Source organism: Phasianus colchicus, chromosome 17, assembly GCF_987193195.1.
Source record: "Phasianus colchicus chromosome 17, bPhaCol1.hap1.1, whole genome shotgun sequence".
Lineage (NCBI taxonomy): Eukaryota > Metazoa > Chordata > Aves > Galliformes > Phasianidae > Phasianus > Phasianus colchicus.
This window is the reverse complement of record NC_143452.1, coordinates 10,429,321-10,451,424: the sequence shown is the minus strand read 5'-3', so window position 1 is coordinate 10,451,424 and position 22,104 is coordinate 10,429,321. Positions and strand designations below refer to the sequence as shown.

The window sequence follows — 22,104 nt, the reverse complement described above, 5'->3', positions numbered from 1 at the left end:
TGAGTGGCTGTGCCGTGCTGTGAGCATGGCTGTGCCGTGCCCTGTTGTGCTATGCCATGCCACAGCACCGGGGCCCTGAGCTCGGCTCTCCCTTGTGTCCCTGCAGACCAGGCCCACGCCACCGCACCTCACCTCGGCCATGGCTGAGAACATCCTGGCTGCTGCCTGCGAGAGCGAGACGCGGAAAGCAGCCAAGAGGATGCGGCTGGAGATCTACCAGACCTCGCAGGTACCGTGCCTGAGACTGTAGTGTGTGGGACGGCACTGTGAGCAGTGGGGAGGTGGTCTCTTGCTGCTGGAGACCATCAGACTCTCTGCAGCCAACCTCTGTGCTTCTTGTGTAGGACGAACCGATCGCCCTGGACAAGCAGCACTCCAGAGACTCCACAGCCATCACCCACTCCTCCTATTCACTGCCAGCTTCGTCCTACTCTCAAGACCCCGTCTACATCAATGGAAGCCTCAATTACAGCTACCGTGGCTATGGGTCCCTGGGAGGCAGCCTGCAGCCACCTGCGCCGCTCCAGACCGGGAACCACAGTAATGGTGAGCAGCCCTGGTAGTACCCAGCCCTGGCAATAGGGTGAGGCAGGGGCTGGCCCCAAGGGAGCCCCACTCCTGTAGAGCTTCTCTGGAATGCTCCTGTGCCACCAACGGCGGTCTCTGCCCCACCATCCAGCTTGCATCATTAGCAAGCAGTTAATTGTTGAACTGAACTTGAAAGAACAGTCTAGGTGAAAATGGTGGAGGAAAGGAGTGTCACTTAGAAAAAAAGGGAATCTGTACCAGCCATTCATTAATGATTAACAGAGTGGTGCCTATCGCCGCCCTGATCTCATTGCTGGTATGAGCCGTCCCTTCCCCAGCCTTCATCGCCTGCTCTTGGGGACAGGGATGGGGACAGTGCAGTCTGCGGGCACAGCTCTGGCTGCAGCTCAGGAGCATGGCTGCGTGGCAAACAGGATGGATGCTGCAGGAGGGAGCTGTAGGAGGCACATGAGGCCACAAGCAAGTGAGCAGCATGGAGCGGTGTGGGCTGGAGCGGGGCACACAGGGAGGCAGTGAGGTGCTGACTGCTGCTGGAGGGGAACAGAATGGGGCAGAGCAGCCCGTTGGCTCTGCTCACTGTGAGCCCCAGTGGCCACTCCTTCCCGACCCGCTGCCTTTGCCCACCCCAGCTCCCTGCTCCTGCCCTCCCTGACGGAGCGCGGATTTGAAGGGATGTGATTTCCGGAGTCCTGAGAGATGCCTGTCTGGGATTAACTCTTATCATCCCTTCCTAATGCTTCTTAACCCTGAATAAAGATCCCACCCTGGCCTCCAGCTGCTGAGACCTAATCCTTGTGGCTGCAGCTCCTGGTCCCCCCCAGCCCAGCCCTGGCCCCACCGCCCTTCTCTTACCAGGCGTGGGCACCGAGTGCAGTTCCCATGACATGAGACAGCCAACAGCTGCAGGGAGAGCCCTGGTGTGAGCAAACAGGCCTTGCTTGCAGCAGACATCAGCCTATTTGCTTCTTTCTAATGGATCTTTAAACCTCTGCTTCCTAATTTTCTTCCCTTCTCCCATGCACTCACCCAGCCCCGCGTAGGTCTGAGCACAGTGGCAGCACTCACCCATGGGGCAGACCCAAAGTTTTGCAGGACTGCCTCTCACTGACAGGCTCTCCTTTCCCTCGCAGGTCCGACTGACCTCAGCATGAAGGGGGGGGCCTCCAGCACGGCCCAGTCCAACAGCACCAGCAGGGGGATGCAGGCTGCCCAGCTCAGCCCCACAGAGATCAGCGCCGTGCGGCAGCTCATCGCCGGCTACCGGGAGTCCGCGGCATTTCTGCTCCGCTCTGCAGATGAACTGGAAAACCTCATTTTACAGCAGAACTGACTCCTCGTGGCTGCGGCGCTCCTCTGTCAGGAAGACAATTTACACCTGCTAGCAATTGGCTCCCAGCGGTGTCCCGCTCAGGACCGCCACCGTCCTCCCGTGAAGCGGCGGCTCCGCGTAGTTGTAGAAGGTGGAACCCAACAGAGCTGTTTTCTTTTACACTCCGAGCACCTGGGACTTCAGGCACGAGGCCACGTTCCTGACCCGTACCAGAAGCCAAACGTGCGGCTTGGAAGGATGCGGGACCTCGAGGGCAGAAGGGAGCCTGGGGAGGTTTGGGGCTGCAGATGTATTTAGGATGACCTTGATGGACCCAAATGTTAGAATCCCGTCCCCAGATAATTTCCAAGTCTTAGGTGAGCCGAATCACATATTTATTGAGAAATGGACCCTCTTCTCCCCTTAGTAATTTATTTTTCTGAAAATGGATTCTTTTGAGTTTGTACAGATTGCCAGTTTTGTGTTTGTCTGATCAGAAGGAATTTGTTCCTGTGAGATAACACATTCCATATCACAACACTACTAATTCCCAGGCAGCTCTGCCTGTTTCTCTGGGCAGCCCCCATCCCTCAGGGCGTGCGTTTGCCACCACCCGGCCCCATCCGCAGCAGCAGTGGGGCTCCACGTCCTGCAGAGACTCGGACGCCCAGCAGACCTCATGCTAGAAGGACGTCTCGCACTTGCTAAGTCATTGCAGATAAGAAGGAAGGAAACACCCGAGAAACACTGTCTTGCGTTCACCATCCGCATTCTACCTCACACTCCATTGTGGGCTTTTTCCAGGACCCCCCCCGGCTCTGTGACTGTCAGCGCAGTGGATGTGGATGGTGCCCAGGAGCGCGGAGCAGCAGCGCAGTGCCCAGTGCTGCCCCACGGCTCAGTGAAGCAGCCCTGGGGCAGCAGCACAGCACCGTTATCTCACGTGTGCAGTGCATTTCGGCAGCAGCCCCCAGCCTGTCCCCCCCCCTTCCCTGCCCGCAGTCCTGGAACAAGCCCACAATTCCCAAAGTGTGGAATTGATGCAGTCCGGTCACCGCTCCGCCCCCTCCCCAACGATGCACTTCGTTTGCTCAGTGCAATACCTACAACCAGTGCTGCTAAACCAGGGACGCGCTCGGTGCCGCGGTGCCACTCCTCCCCAGTGCTGGCGTGGCCCTCCTCGAGGGCAGGAATTGTCCCACCAGACCGATTCGATAGTACAGAACCACATCTCGTGTGCATTAAGCAGAGATAGGCGCTCTCTTTGGAGCCGGCTGTTTCATTCTGCCCTTTTTTGGCCACTTTGAGCTTGAGGACGAAGGCTGCTGCACGTGCCCATGCTGCAGGAGCCCCCAGCACCACAGGTTGTGGCAAAGGCTGGTTCCCCACCAGCAGAACCGGGCAGCACAGTGCAGCCTTCTGAACCAACCGAACGCCCAAACACTGGAAGAAAAACAACCCCCAGCCCTTAGTTTCAGTGCAGGAAAAGCCACCAACGTGAGGACAGGCTTGCCTGGCCCAGCACAGAAGGGACGAACCCTTGCACTGACTGCTCTGTTCCCCAAACCCGACACTTTCGGTAACATTCGGAGGAAGGGGACTCGGTCCCTCAGTGCAGATGGAGCCCACACAGCTGTGTGCCATCGGGTGGCTCCGGGGCAGAGTGGGACCCATCCCCATCCCCGGCTCACGCTCCCCCCGCGCACTGCGAGCCCGCTCCGTTCGCATCCTCCCATCCTTGGAATTTATGTAAATATTTATTTTTGTGTGAATACCATGAAGTAACAAAACCTTTTACGAAATATGTAACCCACAGCCATTTGTGAAAGTCTTATTGTTAAAGAAGGAGAGGCAGAGACAATCGCTGTCCCAGAATTCTCTCTTTCCCATGTGCTCACGCCTTGCTGTCCCTGCTCTGCCGCAGAGCACGCAGCTGCAGCGTCCCACCGTGCTGCAGGAGGGTGCCCAGGGGCTCACCGACACACCCACATCCATTCCTTTGGGTTTTATTTACGCAGAGTTGTAGCTGTCTTGAGCAGACCGCCCTTGACTTTGTCTTAGCGTGGATTGAAGTTTCGTAGCTCTTTTCTAAGCTGCTGCAGAACGCAGCGGAGGCCCCACGGTTGCATAGGAAGGACACTGAGCAGCCCACCCCGCCCTAAGGATGCTCGTAACTCAGGGCTGCACGGTACAGACGCACAGCCCCGCTGACAGCCGCATCTGAGACAAGTGATGAAACAAATGGGATTGACTACAGATTTCTGTCAGGGATTTATGGTGTTTTTGTTTTTGTTTTTTGTTTTTGTTTTTGTTTTTTATTATTTCCTTTTTTCCCATGAGCCACATTTTAGTCCCTTTGGCACAAGCTCTGTGCAGGTCCCACTGCCCCGTGCTGGCGCTGGGCCGCATGCTCTGTTTATTTAACACAAAACTCATCGCTGATCGAGTAAAGAGATCTCTGTCGTCTCTCCCTTTTGGGTCACTCCCAGCTGCCCGGAGGGGCCGTTCCCATGCAGGGTCTCTTCATGGGAGCACTCCGGGTTGGTGGCACTCAGACCTCCCGACCCGCGGTCGGATCAGTACCAGTCCACGTCAAATGCTGCTTTGAACTCAGAGGGTTAATATACTTTTGATTTGTAATTTTTTGTAAGACTTTTTACAAGGTAGCATAGTACTTCACCGGAATACCAACTACAATCCGTCCATGGTCTGATTTTTATATAATTTAGTGGTGCTTTAGGAACTTTCGTTCGGTTGTTTCGGAGCTGTCCAGCTCAGTTTTTTCGCCTGTATCTACCTAAGACCAATGTGAACCTTTGTATTTTTGCTCCTAATTTTGGACTCAGTGAAAGTGTACTGTTTACATGTACAGAACTCCCGGCCCCTGTGTGTTCCGCGCGACCGCTGTTGGGGAGGAACCGCCCCGCGCCCGCTCGTCTGCTTGACCAAGCCACAGTCACACCTCACCCACACCTCCCTGCCCTGGGGACGGCCCCAAACACCCCCACCAGCTGCTGGAGGTTTTTCCAGTGGCCGACGCAAAGATTGGCTGTGATTTGAAATGGGAATTGATGTGAAGCTGCAGCTGAGCAGAGCTCCAAGCGGGCAGAAGGGCAGCGCTGATGCTTCGCCATTCCCTCCCGGCACGGGGGTGAAGCTGCCCCCCCAAAACACGAGGAGAGCCATCGCATCCAGAACGGGGGGACGCCTGTGGGCTGGAGCTCAGCGCCCAGGATGTGGGATGGGGTGGGATGGCAGCGCCTTCAGAGGGGCAGTGAGAAGGCATTCGGCACTTAATCCAGCTCTTAAGGTGACACTTTATTGCTTAATCAATGGGTTCGTTTCAAAATGATATTTTTGCAGATAGGCACCTATGCAACTTAATGTGGCTCTTAAGCAGATGAGCACTTCCTCCTCAATGAGCTCGATAAGAGTTATTTGTGTTATATACTGTGGATTTTTCCAGTAAATGTGGCTTAATATTTTAATTCTTAGAACGTGTGTCTATTATATATGTGATGCAACTTAATTCTGTTCTGTTTGTGGAATGATTAGCACAGGCCCACTCCCTGTTCCCCTCACTTAACGAAGACCAATGAGCTGTTAATCGAGCTGTTATCTCCATGGTATTACTGCTAAATGCACTGATTTCATACGTATGTGGAATCCTTTTTTTTTTTTTTCTTTGGAATCTGTATATCATATATAAGACTGAATTTGCTCAATAAACACTGTATAACAGAAGGGCTCTCTGCTCCGCTCTCACCCCAGGGGGCTCAGCCCCAAACAGCCTCAAATTGGGGTCTTTGGAAAAGAGAGAAAAGGACCAAACCCACTGCAGAGAGCTGTGATGGAGGTTGTGCTGCCCATTGGGAACAGAGCAGCACTGGCACACGCACATAGGGAACAGCACAGACCTTAACTTCTCTGCTGGCAAAATTCATTTTGTGATATCCGGTTGGTTTTTTGTTTTTTGGTTTTTTTTTTGTTCTTTTTTGTTTTTTTTTTTTTTTGTGAAACTGTGGAGTTTTCATCAAAGTTTGGGGAAAGCTCTCCCTCTCCTCCTGGAAAACACTGATTTTTCATTATCAGCTTTATTCGCTGAGTGCAGTAAAGCTTTGCACCCACAAAACACCCATCTCCAAGCACTACAGGGTAGAACCTCCAGACCTGCACTGACCCTGGCTGCAGCAGGAGGACCTCATGCAGCGATTGCAATTAACACACACACAGAGCTGAGGTTTCATGGCACACACACAAGGCCCAGCCCAGCGTTCCCATAACACAGCCCAGCCTTCAATTATTTAACAGCATCAGAGCTCACCTAAGCAACAACCCTGCTTGGTTATTCCAAAGACCCAGAGTGGTGTTTGCAGACCCCTACCAGGCAGGAGAGCATCAGTTCAGCATTAATGGTGTGGCAGCACCCAGAGTGGAGCACAGCACAGCACTGCTGAGCAGCAGGCACTGCAGCCATGTGGTTCCCTCCTTGCAACCCCAACCCCAACACATGAGCTCACCACCACACGGCACAGCCATACACTGAGGCCAGAACTGAGACACAACATCACCATTTGCATTATTCCTTTCCGAAGTGTTTTCTGCCTAGAAAAAAAAAGAATATAGCTATAAGTTTATTGGATTAAAATGCAGCACGATGTAACTGATGTTGTTGTTAAGCTTTTGCAAATGTTTCAGACCCAAGCACGGGGCAGCTCTGCTCAGGGATGGCCCCAGTGGGGCTCAGCAGTGCCTGCACCGCTCTGAGCTTCGCAGCATCACTTCCCTGGGGTGGGTGCACAGCCTTTGGTTATCTGCAAGCGTACAACAAAAACGATGTGATGAAGCTGAGACAACAAAGCAGCTCCTTTTTCAATCACCTGAACCAAGCTCAGGAACGCTCCCACTTCAAAAAAAAGAGGAAAGAAAAAGCAATATTGCCACAGAGAAACACACAGAGGGGCGATTTCAGGAAAAAGAGCATTGCAACCACAAACGCAGCTTTTAGAGAGTGTTTATTGTTCCAACACAAGGGACGTACACCAGGCGGCTCAGCGCACACCGCAGGGCCCCGAGCAGCAGAGCCCACCGCGCTGCTCTCTTTGGTTCGCGCTCCTCCGCTCCGAGCCCAGGCGGTCGCCCTCTCCCTGCAGGTGTGTGAAGGATGACCACTGCAGAGGCCAAAACTGGGGCAGCCCTCAGGGTTGCATCTCCATTAGAAAAAAAAAAAAAAAAGAAAAAAAAAAAGAAAAAAAAAAGTGCACAGTCAAGGGAGGTAGGAGAGAGCTAGAAAAGGTACAAGCAGAAAAAAAGTAATAAAAAAATCCTATTCCTTCTACTGTCTTCTTAAGGAACGTCTGAGTTTTGCTCCCACTGAAGCAATTCACGTTCGGGAGTTGCTCCGGAGGAAGAGGAGCTGTTCTGCTGTCAGCCAACAGAGGTGTGAGGACATCCACCTTCGTGCACCACCGGGAGACACAGCAACAGCAGCAGCTGCAAAAGGTCCAGGAGTGAGCACAGAGCCCTGGGCACGGCAGGCAGAGCCTCACCTTGGGCAAGACAGAACACAGCGGCTCTGACTACAGATGCAGATTAACAACTAACACCACTTTAATGCAATACTGCTGGAGAGCCCGAAAAATCCAAGGAAAAAAGAACCCTTTATGTACTATGTACATTACATCCATTTACAGAGTTGGCCAGTACTGTGTACAACATATAAATACATGATGAAACAGATGCATAGAGGATACTTACAGGAGCCAAATAATTCACTTTATACATCCAAGAATGAAAATATATATAAAAAAAATAATGAAAAAACACTGCTTTAAATGTTAAGATGATCGTCACACAGATGCACAGCTAGACACTTGCAAGTGGTCAGATGCTGTCACGGTAAGGTCCTCACTGCAGGGCTGCAATGCACAGATGGCTGCTGGCCATGCACTGAGCTTTTCAGAGCCTTCCTGCACGGATGTGTGCTATGAGGAGGCTGCAGCAGCCTCAGCCCTCAGCTGGTGCCAGAGTTCAGCTGGGCAACCCAAAGCCACGCATATCCTGCAAGGCAGGAGCCATTCCCTTGGCACGTGCTGCCTATTTTTCTTCTCGCAGCTCCAACTGCAGGGTGCTTCACTGCTCACCACGTCCAACCACAGCACCGGAGACCATGCAGAGGCATCTGCGTCCTGCCTGCACTGCTGTGCTCAGCACACAACCAACCACGGAGATGGCAGAAGGGGAGAGTGGAAGACTGTAGGGGCTAACCTAGAGCAGCCCTGAAATAGAACACACCCTGTTCCAGTTCCTTTGGATGTAGAGGTCTCCTCTCCGGAGGGTCCACGGATGCCACAACAAAGTGCCTCCCAGCCAGGTGTCAGCTTCAGCACACATCCCAGGGCACAGCCAGCACGTCCATGATAGCACAAAGCAGAAGGATTGGCTCCAGTGGGGCGCAGCCCACAGAAATCGGAGTGTCGTCGTGAGCAAGGAAGGGTTTTGCACTGTAGATTTCAGTGGGAAGGCGAGTCAACTTTCCTCACCGAAACAAAGTATAATAGCATTTCTACTATAAACAGAATAGTATTCTGTGTACAGGTTTAGGATCAGTCGTTATCAAAATACGCACACTGAATATACAACCTGTCCCATGGCCATAATTTATTATCTCACCACAAGGCACAATACACAAAGCTTAGAGGGTCCTATACAGTCATCGTGACAAAACGCCCCGCAGCCTTTACACATTATCATGGCTTTAAGGCTGCACGAACACTTGAACGATATTTCTTCAACGCTGCTGCTATCAGCAAACATCTGCACAGAGAGGGACGTGTTATGGTTTGCAGCAAAGTTCGCTTTGTGGGTTAGCTGCATCATGCTTCCAGCAAGGCTTCTGGGAAAAGCTGGAGCGCTGGATGAATAATTAAAGCTGGTGGAATTTAGCTGCAGCTTAGAAAGCTTCCCATAAAACGCTTGTTTGATATTGAACTGAGAGGGTATGGAAGAAGGCTCCAAAGGGTGATTGTGTCTTTTTCCCGCTTCCCTTGAAAGCTTCAGGAACGGCAAGTCCATCATCAGAGGAACACTCTGTGAATGCTCCCTCAGCTCTGCAGGGTTTGGTGCTGCATCCTTCTGGCTCTCCCCACTGTTCTTGGTTGGGCTGCCACATGCCAACACGTTCTCATTTTTTATTCCTCCCAGGGTGTTCACATGCTGCTTTGAAGTCCACTCTTCCCTTGCAGCTGGCATTCCTTCTGCAGACGCACAGCTTTTGGTCACAGGAATCTGTTTGCTCGGGGCCAAGGCTCCCATGGCTGAAACCTGATCTGAAGCCCTTGAGTGATGTAGCCTAACGCTGGGGTTGCAAGGAAAACCAGAACCAAAAAGCTTTTTGCCTTGAACTCCAACATAATTTTGATTGACAGATGTATTCCCCATCTGATTTGGGCCAAGAGAATCTACGTTTGGAGATAAAAACGGAGGCTCTGGAGTCAGGTTCGGCTTCTCAGGACTTTGATTTGTGATGACATTTGTTAATGAGTTATGCTGTGGCACCCGATGGACCTTAGACAATTCTTTTCGCTCTTCAAAGCTACAGGAAGAAAACGTTCTTTCCCGAGGGCTCGTGTCTTCAGGCTTCTGAGAGGCATTTGCCACATTTGCCAGTTGATCTTGGCAGCTTAAGGTTAAGCCAATTTTGGAATGTTTTTCTGGAACGGGCTGATTCTCCATACCCTCCACTGTAGGCAATGCTGCTCCTGACCCACATGTCTTCTCCTGGGGATCTACAGAAGATCTCACTGGGTGGAAGTCATCACTCCTGGTTAGGGCACTCGTCTTTATCTGCACATCTGGGCAAGATTCTTTACCAAAATAGCAATTGCTACCCCTCTCCATTGGCATGGGGAGGCTTTCTGACTGCTTGTCTAGAGGTGGCTGTGCACCTTCGACCTTGATGTTGGCGTGAGATACTGGGAGAACCTCTTCCAGCAGACGGTTCCCCTTAAGCAGCTGCTTCACCAAAGGGCTGCTGGCATCAGAGGATATGGACTGAGCAGAACCTGATGGCCTCTCAGCCTTTGGGGGCAATGGTGCATGCAGTTCCCACCTCTGAGGTGGAGGTGCAGTGCTCACCGTGGCCACTGAAGAGAAGTTCACAACGCAGGGCAGATCACCTGCTTCCAGAGATGATTTTGAACTAATTTTATCACATTCCTCAGTGCTGCTCTGACAGAAGGAGCCCTTCCTAGCTACCTCCCTACAGCTGAGGTTTCTGTAACAGATCTCCATCTCCATATTCTCATCAACCACGTCAGCTTCAAAATCCGAAGCAGTATCTGTTGATTCACTGTGTGTACTCTGTACTTCATCATCTCCATTTGCTTTGAACTCTCGAGTCTCTCTCAATGGCTGGCACTCATCTTCTGATTCTGTTCCGGGGTGCCTCTCCCTCAGTTGTTCAGAGGTATCTATCCTATTCTGAGAAACAAAGCCATCACATAAAGAGGAAGATTTCAACAGAGATTCTGCATTCTGTTCCTCGTTGCTCAGTTTGCCATTATTCTCTCTCCCTGCCTGCAGGTGTGTGAAGTTACACAGTGCAGGCACTCCTTCCTGTGCTCCAGCAGTCACTATTTTGGAGTCACCACTATAATTTTTCATGCATTGTTCCACGAATGTTGTTTCGGAGCCATTAAATCTAAATCTCGATATCACTTTCGGCTCATGGCATTCTTTACCACCTGATGGCAACTCTGGCAGAAGAGCAGGATGACTGGTGGAATTTTCCTTTACATCAGAAGGATAATCCAACTGTACAGTGGGAATACCAACATCTCTGAGTTCTGACACAATCCTGCCTCCTGCAGGACCAATCTCAGCTCCCTGCGCCTGAGGACATGACAGATCAACTGCGGGAGGAACCACGTGTGTCACCTCTGTGCTCTGCCCCTCCTGTGACGCAGCACATGATGAGGATTCAGTCCTCGCATCGCAGAAGAGCTGCTCAGGGCTCTCCTCTGGCCTCTCCAAAGCCGTGCTGTCCAACCCTGACGCAGTCAGAACATCACAGCACTGCCCTCCAGGTGAGCCATCACCGGACTGAGCTTCCCCTGAGCCAGCGCCGGTGGCGCATTCCAGAACACCACTTCCCTCAGTCTTTGAAGAAAAGGAGTCTTGTTTTGAGGAGGCAAAAGAATTTGTGCTGGCTGCCTGTGCGGCCGCCTCAGAGCTGGCCTTCTCTCCATTCAGACGGAGAGACGAGAGTAGTTGTGTTCGCTGTAGATCTGACGAGCGCTTTCGACGAGTTCTCTTTGATCTCCTGCGTCTGCGATGGCTGCTGCGTTCTCCTCCACCTCCCTCAGTGTTTCTCCCTCCGCCGGGGCCACCCCCACCACCAATGGCGGCTGCAGCAGCTTCTCGCTGGGCTCGGGCCTGCAGAGCACGGGCCTTAATGTCTGCGAGAGTTCTGGCCCCACTCCTGCCCCGGGCGGAGGGCTCCGTGTTGGGGATGATCCTGGGGCATATCTGGTAAGCTGGCTGACCTTTAACCACCCAGGGTGGTTTAATACGTGAAAGTTGAATCTGAAAGAAAAAAGAGAAACACTCAGTTGTAACGCTCAACTATTTTCAGACAGCAAAATGCATTTTCTTAACATCTTCCTATCGCAATATTTCGTTAAGGAGTTAAAATTCCAACTTAAACACAAATTTTGGCAGAGCAGTGGCACAGTTCCCGTAACCCCTGCTTATGTGCTCTGTCATGCGGGATGTAAAGCTCACTCGCTATTAACGCTGCTTTGCCAGAGCTAGCAGACAAACATGAAATAGGTGCTTTGCCTTCAGACCTCCATAAATCAAAATGGTCTCCTTTACATCAGGGTGACTGCTCTGAAGCTAGCAAGATGGATGCCTCCAGTTGAAACAGCATAAGTCTGAAGGAACACTTTTCTGCCCCCAAAAGAAAGGAACGGGGAAATGACACAGGATAAAGAATATGATTTGAAGGTCTCTTTCGCAACGAGTCAGCTGGTTTCAGGACAAATGATTTCTGCATCCACAGAAATTAAAATTAACACAGTAAGTCAAGGTTATGCTGAGCTCTTGCACAAAGACCTTGGAATGATTTTCCATTCTTTGCCCTTCTAAACAAGATAGTAAACTGGGGCACTCAGAGGTACTCAGCCAGCTCTGCCAATGAAACCCTTCCACTTCTGCTAACATGACAACACTTGACATTTTAATAATGTTTTGATGCTACTAAGCGTGAGAGGCCTGAGATACCAAGCAGCTATAATTCTCTTTCCTACCCGGATGGGTGGGACTTTTGGCTCCTCTTTAGTAGGTTGTGGCTTTTCTGAGTGAACACTTTCAATTGTGTTACGAAAGGACTGACGATCTTCAAGCCGGGGCTTCTTTTCGGGGAAGGAGGCAGAGGCAGCCTCCTCAAAGCATTTCCTCTTCTGGTCCTTTGGTTCCCGAGCAGAGCTCTCCTGGGACAAACAGGGAATTCTGTTTGTAGTTGCCAATGACAGATCTTCCGATTTACTGTGCAATTTGGAAGTCTCTGGAGAGAGATGCAATTCTGAATTCTCTGGCTTCAGTACTGCAGCAGAAGCACTCGTCAGCTCATCTTTCTTCAGGTCCACCTCAGACTTTGTGTCTTTATGAAGAGAGGAATCCGGTCCCACAGAAGCAGTCTCTTTGGAAGCCTCTTTTTGCTCAGAATCACGCAGTTTGTACAGGCTCCTCCTGGCTCTGCATCGCAGGTCGGCCCGGGAGCGCTTCTTGAAGTGCCCATCCCTCTGCCGTGTGGAAGGACCACGTGGCAGCCTTGTTTCTCCTTTAACAGACAGAGCTGTCCTGTTCTCGGCATCTTCTTGCACCAAATTCTGCTCCTGGGATTCTTCTTGGGTCAAGCCCAACCTATAAGGCAAACGCAGAAACTAGTTAAAATCTAAAGCTCATCCCCATTTAAGCATTTCATCTATTATTCATAGTGGTACCGTCAGCACTATACATAGTAACATACAGATTACAAAGCAGAGACTCATCAAAACCTCATTAAGTCAGCCTGCAATGAGATAATCTCTGTATCTGCGATCCCACATTATTATCACAGGGAGCAAGGGAAATAGGAAAAACATAAAGATACGTGATGGAAAACAAATAATATTAACTTGTCTTGAGGACAAAACAGATGGGCTATAAAATTCTGCTCTGACCAAGCCAATTCCCCCTAAGGAACCATCTTCTCATGTATCCACAAGCAGAACCACACACTGCCACCTGCATAAGCATCCATAAAAAGGACAGAGGAGGCAAAATTCCTTACTTTTGTCCATAGTAGTCCTCAAAGAACTTCTCCTTCCACTGCTCCACTCTCTTCTCCTTCTCCATCTCCTGCCGAATTCGAACTTGCATTTCATGTGTGAATTCACCTACAGGGATTGAAGATACTGAAATTCAGTTCCAAGCAAAACTGATTTTTGCAAAAACAATCTCTTTTAACAGTATAGTATAGAAGTTATATATAATGATGGATGTTTCTCTTATTGCTCTGCCTTCCACTCTACTATGCCACCTGCAACTACTTAAATGCAATAGTCACAAAGCCTGAAGTAAATCTGGAAACTAAACACTGTATTTTACCAGTTGTAGGTCACTATTCAAGGAAAGATAAGTCTGGCACTACATTACACCTCCACTATTTTGTGCTGAATATCCCATGGCATCTAGAGAAAATGAAATCTATGATTTTAAAGGAAAATAAACATAACCTGAGGGCAAGACAGCCCCACACACTGCCAAGTTGGACTACATTCCCATTCAGTAACTGGGAAAGAAGAAAGCCCATAAAATGAGTACTTTTTCTGCAACCACCTGAGAAAGCAAAGCAACTCACCGTCAGCCAGGCGTTCCCTCCAGCTCTGAGCAGCATGGGTGAAAAATTCATTATTCAGAGCGCTGCCACTGAGACGCATCAGCCCATCAGCCCCAACCTTAGGGGACAAAAAACAAGATAAAGAAAACAGTGCTTCAGCTGTTCTGCCAGAAAGAGCCAACAGGGTGAACAGAAAACAACCACGTGCTGCACCTTCATACCTGTCTATCAACTTCTGGAAGGAGGTAAAGAAGCTGCTGCTGGAAGTGCGATGGGAGTGCATTAAAGGTTCTGGAGTTTATCAGAGCCCGCAGGTTTGTATTGACAAGAATGGAACCAGGTGTTTCAAAGTCAATATCCTCACCCCTGTTTCGTTTCATTTGCCCTGTAGTTTAAGGGCAGGCAAATAAGATAAACATTATTGTATAACGATGTATCAGCATTATGTGCAAAGAAGACACCACAACAGACCACACTGTAAACTACTTCAGCAAAAGGAGTAAAGACTGTAGTATTCAAGTATGAAGAATGGCTTGCTCAACCATGCCAATTAATACTAAGCATGCAACTGGAATTTTGACACACAGTTCTCAATACTGTTTTCCACAGCAGGAAACTCTTAAACAACTGGCTCACTAAGTTTGGAGAGGAAGATACAGACCAAGAGCCTTAATATCATCATATACCTTCTAAAGGAATTGTTTTCTTTACTCAGAAATATAGAGATGTCAACACTGCTGGCTTTTATGGCCAATTTTCTCCTGACTGTAATAGAAGCACTTACCAGCTGTGGGCTTTCGGATACCTCTCAGCAGCTGTGGAGGATCCCTGTTTATTTCTGTTCGGCTGCGCAAGGTGGCACTGCACAGAGCCAAAGAACTGCTGCTGCTGCTGGATGTGCTGCTGCTCTCCCCATCAGCATGCCTTCCTGTGAAGCCTAAATGCAATAGAACTTCACAGAAATACGCAAAGAACAGAAGACCAACTTGCAGAGTAGCTTTAGCCCATAAGAATGATCTGCTAATAACAACAGTTCAATTCTCACAGGTTATTGGCTGATTGAGAAAAACGTACCCCCAACAGCACAAATCAGTCACATGTATTCTCAACAAATGTTAAAGAAGCCCTCAGGCAAACTTTCCGTTAGGGACCACTGATTAAAAGCTATCCACATATTTGTAAGAATCATCAAGACAAAAGCAATGCTCACCAGATGCAGACTCCATGTGTGCCCCATTTACTTTCAGTGGTGTTAAGACAACACGTGGCAACATTACACCTGTCTTTCTCTTTTGTTTGGTTGTCTGTGGTCCAAAAAGAAAACAAAAGCAAAACAAAGGCACAGTGACATGATGGTAAGGCAAAATAATCTTCCAAGCAACGTATTTCCCAGTTAAAGAACCACTTAGCTTCTAGGTAAATATTCAAGTGTCAGTCACTAACTACATTTACAAATAGCAGAGAACTCAAAACTTCAACCCTGTACAATTCCTAGGAACTCCTCACCCAAGGATACAGCCCCACCTCTCTCCCTGAGGCACCTGTGCACACCTGGTCCCTGTCACACAGCATGGAAAGCTGTCCTTTCTCCTACCTGTGAGGCTGTTCTGTTGCTCTCCCTGGCAGTAGAGGGTCCCTTGCTCTGAGATTCGGTGGAACAGGAGGCGTTAGAGGAGGTTTCATCAAGAGACACTGAAACAGACGTGCCCTCGGTCAGAAACAGAAGTAGATACTTGCAGCTTAAGGTGAATGTTATTAGACACTTACCATCATTATCACCACTCACAGTGCTTGTTTCATTGGACTCGCAGCTTTCTGCATCTGCTGTATCCTCCAGTTCATCCCCTTCTGGCACAGACAGGTTTCGAGACCACTGCAGGGCATCCTTCTAAATAGACAAACAGAACTCAGGTGGCTGCAGTCCTCCTCCCTGTTCCTACTGGTTTAAACCAACAGGAGCTGTTGGTTTCACAGATATAGGTTTTATTTTAATTTCTTCCCTGATTTAATCCCTTTGATGCAGAAAGATATTTAGGTTCCTACTGGAGCCTATGTAAACCATTAGCACACTTTTAAGACGTTTCCATCAGATATATCTAAAGTTCATATTAGTAACCTTATATCACTCTTGTGAATTAAGCACACAGTTTCTAAGGAAGAGAAATATCTCAATATCTCATTCTTACTAGTTAAAGAACAGGCATCACTCAAGAAGTCAGCTACTAAGACAGCAAGCCTGGGAGATGCATTTACTAACTGTGTAACAAAAACCATTTCAATTCCTTCTGTTTTTTTCCAAAGTGTGACAATTTAACAAAATTTTCTGATGGCAGTAAAAGAGTTGCAAATGGAATAGCCAAGATGTTAGTTGTTTATAAAGCTGATATTTATCAGGGCATCCAACAGTACAAAAGAATGCCAATGAAAAGCCTGAGGCATTTTCAACACTGAAGATTACTGGGACAAAAGACTAAAATAAAACATTTCAGAGAGAACTCTGAGTGAAAATACATTTTGCTATCAAGATTTTACTTGTAGCTATAAGCTCTCAGAACAACACAATTTACTGGTTGGCCATGTTCCTTTGTGGCTCTTGGATGAGTGAAACAGGACTATTTTGGTAATCACCCAACACCTGGGTTGAAAACAGAAAATTGGAATAAGAATTTATCATGCTTGCGCAATTCATGAAATAATAGGCAGGGTTGAAAGGAATGTACCACATGTGGATGAACATGGCAGAAAGGTAAAAAAGCTACGATGAAATAATGAATTCCAGACACACTTTCACATGATGATCTCACACGCAGCACACTCAGCTCATATGATGCTCAGTGACAGTTTAACACTCAGCTGCGCATAACAAGCAGAACTCGCAGCTCAGCTTTCAACCCAGAGCACAAACTCAATATTTACCTTCAGTGTGAACAGGCTGATACGTCCAGGCAGTTTGTAGAAGAGCCCATCACCTCCCCTGGAATTGGAATGGAGCATGGCGTTGAGGCAGGCCAGGGGAGAGGTGCCACTGAAAAACAGGAGGGCACAAAAGGGATTGCATCATTTCCAGAAACGGCCTTATCAAGAAAACAGCCCAAAATGAAAGATCTGTTTAAATCAGCATCAGTTGCTGATGGAGAGGAACAACGATGAGACTCATTAACTTTATGGGACAGGCACTTCAGTCAGACTAGTATTACTGTTTCCCATTCTGACCTGTACATTTGCCTCAACACATCACAGTAAAGCAATCTGCAGAAAACAGGAAATGTTAGGCTAATTTTGAAGTTACTCTTGGTCATTTTTAGTTGCTTCTTTCATTACACATTTCCTCCGTTATTCTGCTTGTAATTTTCAGACTTGGATTGATTCTACTAAAAACCAGATTAAGTCAGCAGCAGCAAAACAAGAACAGAGACAGCAAAAATGGTACGCATACGTATTTCTGGAATGTCTTTCCTGATATAACTCTGCACTGGCAGAGTTAGATGTAAAAGGTCTGATGAACCCATTTGGCAAGCCCTATGCAGTGCCCCAGTTTTGCCATTTGTGACCAAAGCAGCCATCCTACGCTCACAGCAATGGAACTTCCGTGCCATGTAACCTCATGTTTTCCAGTAAGTCACACAAGGGCATGCAGAAAACTACCTGGAAGAGACATTAAAGCAGTCCTGATTTCACTGTTATTAAAAGTGAAACTGAAAATGGATGGAGACAAAAAGAAATCAAAGAAAAACATTCTCATACTGAAAACTGAGCTCAGAACCATTTCTATTTCTACTCTCAGTGCATTTGGGTTTTGGGCGTTTATTCACAAGCCTCAGCAGCAGACAAAATCACCCTCAATCATTTTTAGATACCATGAAAAAAAATTCCCAGCCTTCTGGCCTGTCAGACAGTTCTTTCCCTTCAGTACTTAACAGAACATTTCAAGTAAGCCAGCCAGCCACAGAGCACATTTTCTTGAAATGGCAAAAAAGCACCAAAAACAAAACAACAGAAAAACCACAGACACGGTCTTTTTTTCCCAGAAGGAGGGAAAAACAAATAGTTAGAACTTTTCCAGGAGGAAGATTTTGGCTCTGCTGCTGGGTGCTGACACCCCAGCTTAGCACAGGGTCCATAGGGCTGCTAAGACCCAGGCCCTTCTAACTGGTTGAGGTCACCCCCAGACCAGGACAGCACTGCCTCAATACTGATTCAAAAGGAAAACCCCCTCCCGAGTAGCTAAGCCGTTTCCTTCAGGAAATGCATTTTCAGGAAGGTCTTCTATTCAAGTAGCAGGAAAACCTGCTGCATATTTAGCTAGACAGGATCGCTGCCTGTGTCCCGTGAACAATTATGCTGGGAAGAAAACAGGCTTTTCTTACAGCAGAGAGTTAACAACAGGAAGGAAAAGCAGACATCCCAAAGGAAATCCACTGACTGCCAGATGAGTGAGGCAGCTTGCAGGGCTCTGCATAATGCAAGGTTTGGTTTGCAGCTCCCTAATGTGAGAGGTCACTTGGCAGAACTGGGAGAACCCCAAAGCGACTGCTGCTTGAGGACATATCTGATGCAACCTGGAGCAGCACAGAGATCTTCAGCTACCTGCGTAAGGTGGAGGACTGATCCAGAAAGGCACAGAGTATCAATTAAAATTAAGCTTTCACTGTCTGAATTCTTCTAAGATATGCAATATCACCTGTACCAAAGCACTGGAGATGTGTGTAGTGAAGAGCCCAGCCATGGGGTGAGTGTTCAGCAGCCCCAGTGAAGCAGCAACTGAAGATGACATACCTGTACAATGTCAAGAGCCACAACAGTGTAAGCAGTGCTTTCACAGTGCTCAGAAGTACCAGAAGTGCCAGCAGAGTGCTATAAAATACAGTGAGACCCTCTGAGTCTCTTAAAATGTCTGCTCTAGAAGTGAAGAATCAGAAGAGACAGAACTGAAACTATTACCAAACTAGAGCCTAATAGTAGAAAGCACCAGGAGCTACTTATGAGAGAAATATGCAGGTGGCAAGTAAATTAGTGAGGAGTCTGATCTGCAACAGGCATTTGTTTCACAGCAGATGGCTGAAGGGAACTCTGTAGGTCACAAAAAAAAAAAAAAAAAAGAAAAAAGTATTATAAATAACTGTATTGTCAACTGAAATTACCAAACGGTGGAAAGGGAAAAAAGGAAGCAGGAAAGCAGGCTGGGGATGAGGCACAGTCACACGGAACAGCTCAGGCCTTCTATGCAGCCTGCACCACGCACATGCTGGGTTTTACATGTGATCATCAATACTAACCTCATTTCCTTCAGTCCTTCAGCCTCTATGACCTGCAGAATCTGCTTTGGGGTCATGGGAGCATCTGAGTAGTTTTCCAGCACCTGAAGAGACAGAAATACCAAGTGTCATCACAGGCTTACATCTACCTTCACAGAACTGCTCAATACGCCAGGGTTCAGAGCCTAAAATACACCTCTTAGAGCTTTATTTATCTACAGAAGACAGGTGCTAAAAATTTCAGGTACTTCATAGTAAGCATGACAAAAGCCTTGGCTCCACAACATGAAAGCCAGGGGGAGCTTCATCAGACTCCAACATGCAATACCAATCTGCTACCAACCAGCCTTCAAAACTGTATAGCATAGTAGTTAGGGACCTTTAATGATGTAAAATGTTCTCCCAACCATATGCCTTCCCACCTCCCAGCAAGGAATCCAGCATTTTTCTGGCAATAAAAATATTACTGGGCAACTGCGTAATTCTTTCCTTGGCTTACTGTGCTCAGTTCATCTTATCAAGGGGAGTGCTGTGGGTAAGTGTTGAGAAGGACAGAGTTCAGGAAAAGACAACAATGATAAAGGACATAGAAAAAATTATGGGTAGGTGCTAAAATAAAGTAAGCTGCATGCCTTCGAAGGAAAATGTAAAAGTCAGACACTAAAAAGGCAATAAAATAGATAACAGCTCATCCTTCCATATATCATATGAAGAACTGCAACTTACACGTGAAGAATTAGACAGGCTGATAGATATATATATTTTTAAAGCCTGTGGAAATTACTGCTCCAAGTACTGGAAGAACCTTGAGGATTCAAAGAGGACTGACATCTCTGCTGATATGGTCTGCCTGCATCTCCATCCCATCCCTCAGTCAGAGAGAAACCCAGCCCCATGCTCTTCAGCTCTGCACTTCAACTGTGTTTTCTGATAAAGGAATTAGTTAAACCATAGCCACCCGATATGAAATCTTCAGGTGTTTGAAGATGACAAGAACAGGTGTCAGTAAGCAAGTGGGGAAGAACCACATACCCTGAGATAACATGCAACGAAAACACAGAGTTTAAAGAAAACATCAAAGAAAGCAGTAAACCAAATTCTAAGCGTAAACAATTTTAATTCCTTGTCAGTGCAGCTCCAGCATGCCTCCCTCCACTGATCACAGAGCCTCTGTAGGTCACCATCTCTGCACCCTCCTCACACCCCAGTGCTCTGCATCACCCCAGTGGGACAGGCACTGACAAGGGAACATTCCTGTCTTAGAAAACAAGGGAATCCTTCACAGCTGACAAAGTCTCTCTCAAGTGTCAGACACAGCACAGCCTAAAACTGAACACAAATGAGCATTTACATAAAAATAAAAGAATCTGCACTCTTGGGAACAATTTCCACTCAACTACATACCACTAATGGGGAACTCACACACCTCCAGCCAGCAGCACCACCCCTACCTGCCTCATTGGTGGGGATTCCAACAGGATCTCCACCAACACCAGCTATTCCCTGTGCCAAGGAGACGCCTTCCTCCACCATTTGTAACACACAGCTGAGGTTCCTACATGCCCAGTGATGGAGGCTGAACCTTGAGTGGTGTGGGCACCTGGCTCTGACAGTGCCCATCAAACAATGCCACGACTCCAGGTGCCTCATCTCTAAGGGTTTGTTTTATGGGGTACGCATAACGTTTGCTCTGGAGGAGCAGCAACACTAAAAAGCACTTTTACCTGTGATTCTCAGAAACATTGAGAGGAATACGAAATCCAGCAGCACACGTCAGAAAGGAAAATTAAAAGCATTTTGACAAGGAGCATTTGTAAGCCTAGCGTTAAATAAAGATCTATTTTTAGTGGATTTACAATCAGTCCTGCAAGCTGGGAGTGCAGCTATGCAACTGCAGGTCTCTCTAAGTGGATAATCTAGCAGGAGATGGTTCTATTTCTGGTCCTTCAATGGCACTGTGATGCTGCTGAGGCCCTCACATCTCCACTCCAGTGCCTGAGGTGCTGGCCCAGAGGGCAGGTGAGAGAAACCATGCCTGGGAGGGGATCTTCACTGCTTCACAGGGGTGAAGATGTGCATCAGGAAACAGCTGCTCAGCCACCCACTGAGTGTGGTGCTCGGGGCAGCCCCACACACTGAAGTTTTTACCCATTGGAGCTCAGGACTCCAGGATGAGGAGGATTTGGTGCCACACAGCCCTGTGCTGCCTGCAGTCCGGACTCAATGCCTGCACACGGCCCCGCAGCCCCACAGAACCAGGACCCCATAGAGACACAGCACAGCTCCCAACTTCTGCCTTTCTCTGTTTTTTCAAGCCAAAGTTACGAGGGCCACAAATACGATCGTCTTCCACACCCACGGGGATGTAAGCTGCTGGACAAGAGATGTCCGCACAGCGGGGCCTCCCTTGGGCTCAGCCACCCAAACGAACCTCACACAGAAGGAGCACCGTGGGCACCTCAGCTCAGACCCAAGAGCAGCAGGGCCGGGTGCTCCTTTCCTGCCCACTCCTTGGCTCCGAGCCTTGCACTCACCACCTCTGAGCAGCACGAAGCCAACCAGGACGGCCTGCAGCCCCATAAACCTGCAGCCCTATAAACCTCACACACCGTCAGCTCGCAGCCCGGCGCTCGGCCAGCAGGACACAAAGCTTCCTTTCCTTTCCTTTTCCTTTCCTTTTTCTTTCCTTTCCTTTCCATTCCGTCTCCGGGCAGCTCACCATTCCGCGCGCGCTCCCGAGCACAACGCGGGGCCGGGCGCGCGGCCGCATCCCGTCACGGCCGGAGCGATGAGGCCCGGCCCGGAGCTCCGCCATGGCCGCACGGCGCGGGGAGAAGGGCCGGGCCCTGCGCCGAGAACCCCCCCATACACACATATACACACATATACACACACACGGGCCGGGCCGGGCCCCTCCGCCCCCCCGCGGCCTGCCGAAGCCCCGCGCGCCGTTCGGGCCCTCACCAGGCGGGCGGCCTCGGCCCACGTGCGCTCCTTCTTCCTGCGCTGCTTCATCTCCCTCATCCTCCTCCCGCGCTGGCGGCGGCGGGCGGGCGCGGACCGTTAGAGGCGCGCGCGGGCGGCGGCGGGCGCGGGGCGGGCGGCGG

General features: G+C 49.0%; 2 protein-coding genes across 8 annotated transcripts in view; one reads left to right on the top strand and one right to left on the bottom strand.

Annotated features, from left to right (window-relative positions):
* NOL4L (nucleolar protein 4 like) overlaps nt 1–5,507 on the top strand; it is a 50,163-nt gene extending 44,656 nt beyond the window's left edge. For all 5 annotated transcript variants that reach the window (XM_031588584.2, XM_090152263.1, XM_031588592.2 and 2 more), the window contains 3 exons: nt 107–229; nt 345–546; nt 1,680–5,507. In XM_031588584.2, the coding sequence (XP_031444444.1) occupies nt 107–229; nt 345–546; nt 1,680–1,879 (525 nt within the window). In that variant the 3' untranslated portion in view covers nt 1,880–5,507. The remainder of the gene's footprint in view (nt 1–106; nt 230–344; nt 547–1,679) is intronic.
* A 1,353-nt stretch (nt 5,508–6,860) lies between these two features.
* Nucleotides 6,861–22,098, bottom strand: ASXL1 (ASXL transcriptional regulator 1). Of its 3 annotated transcripts, none has more exons than XM_031588573.2 (12): nt 21,962–22,098; nt 19,019–19,101; nt 16,659–16,767; nt 15,510–15,630; nt 15,337–15,434; nt 14,953–15,046; nt 14,527–14,679; nt 13,964–14,127; nt 13,764–13,860; nt 13,194–13,299; nt 12,169–12,784; nt 6,861–11,443 (listed from the first exon to the last, which is right to left on the bottom strand). In XM_031588573.2, the coding sequence occupies exons 1-12, from the start codon at nt 22,019–22,021 to the stop codon at nt 8,522–8,524; spliced, it is 4,623 nt and encodes a 1,540-aa protein (XP_031444433.2). In that variant the 5' UTR covers nt 22,022–22,098; the 3' UTR covers nt 6,861–8,521. The 3 variants fall into 3 exon arrangements, with proteins under 3 accessions (XP_031444433.2, XP_090008388.1, XP_031444423.2); XM_090152262.1 differs by lacking the exon at nt 21,962–22,098 and adding an exon at nt 21,717–21,894; XM_031588563.2 differs by having other exon boundaries at nt 15,337–15,630.
* Nucleotides 22,099–22,104: the final 6 nt, after the last annotated feature.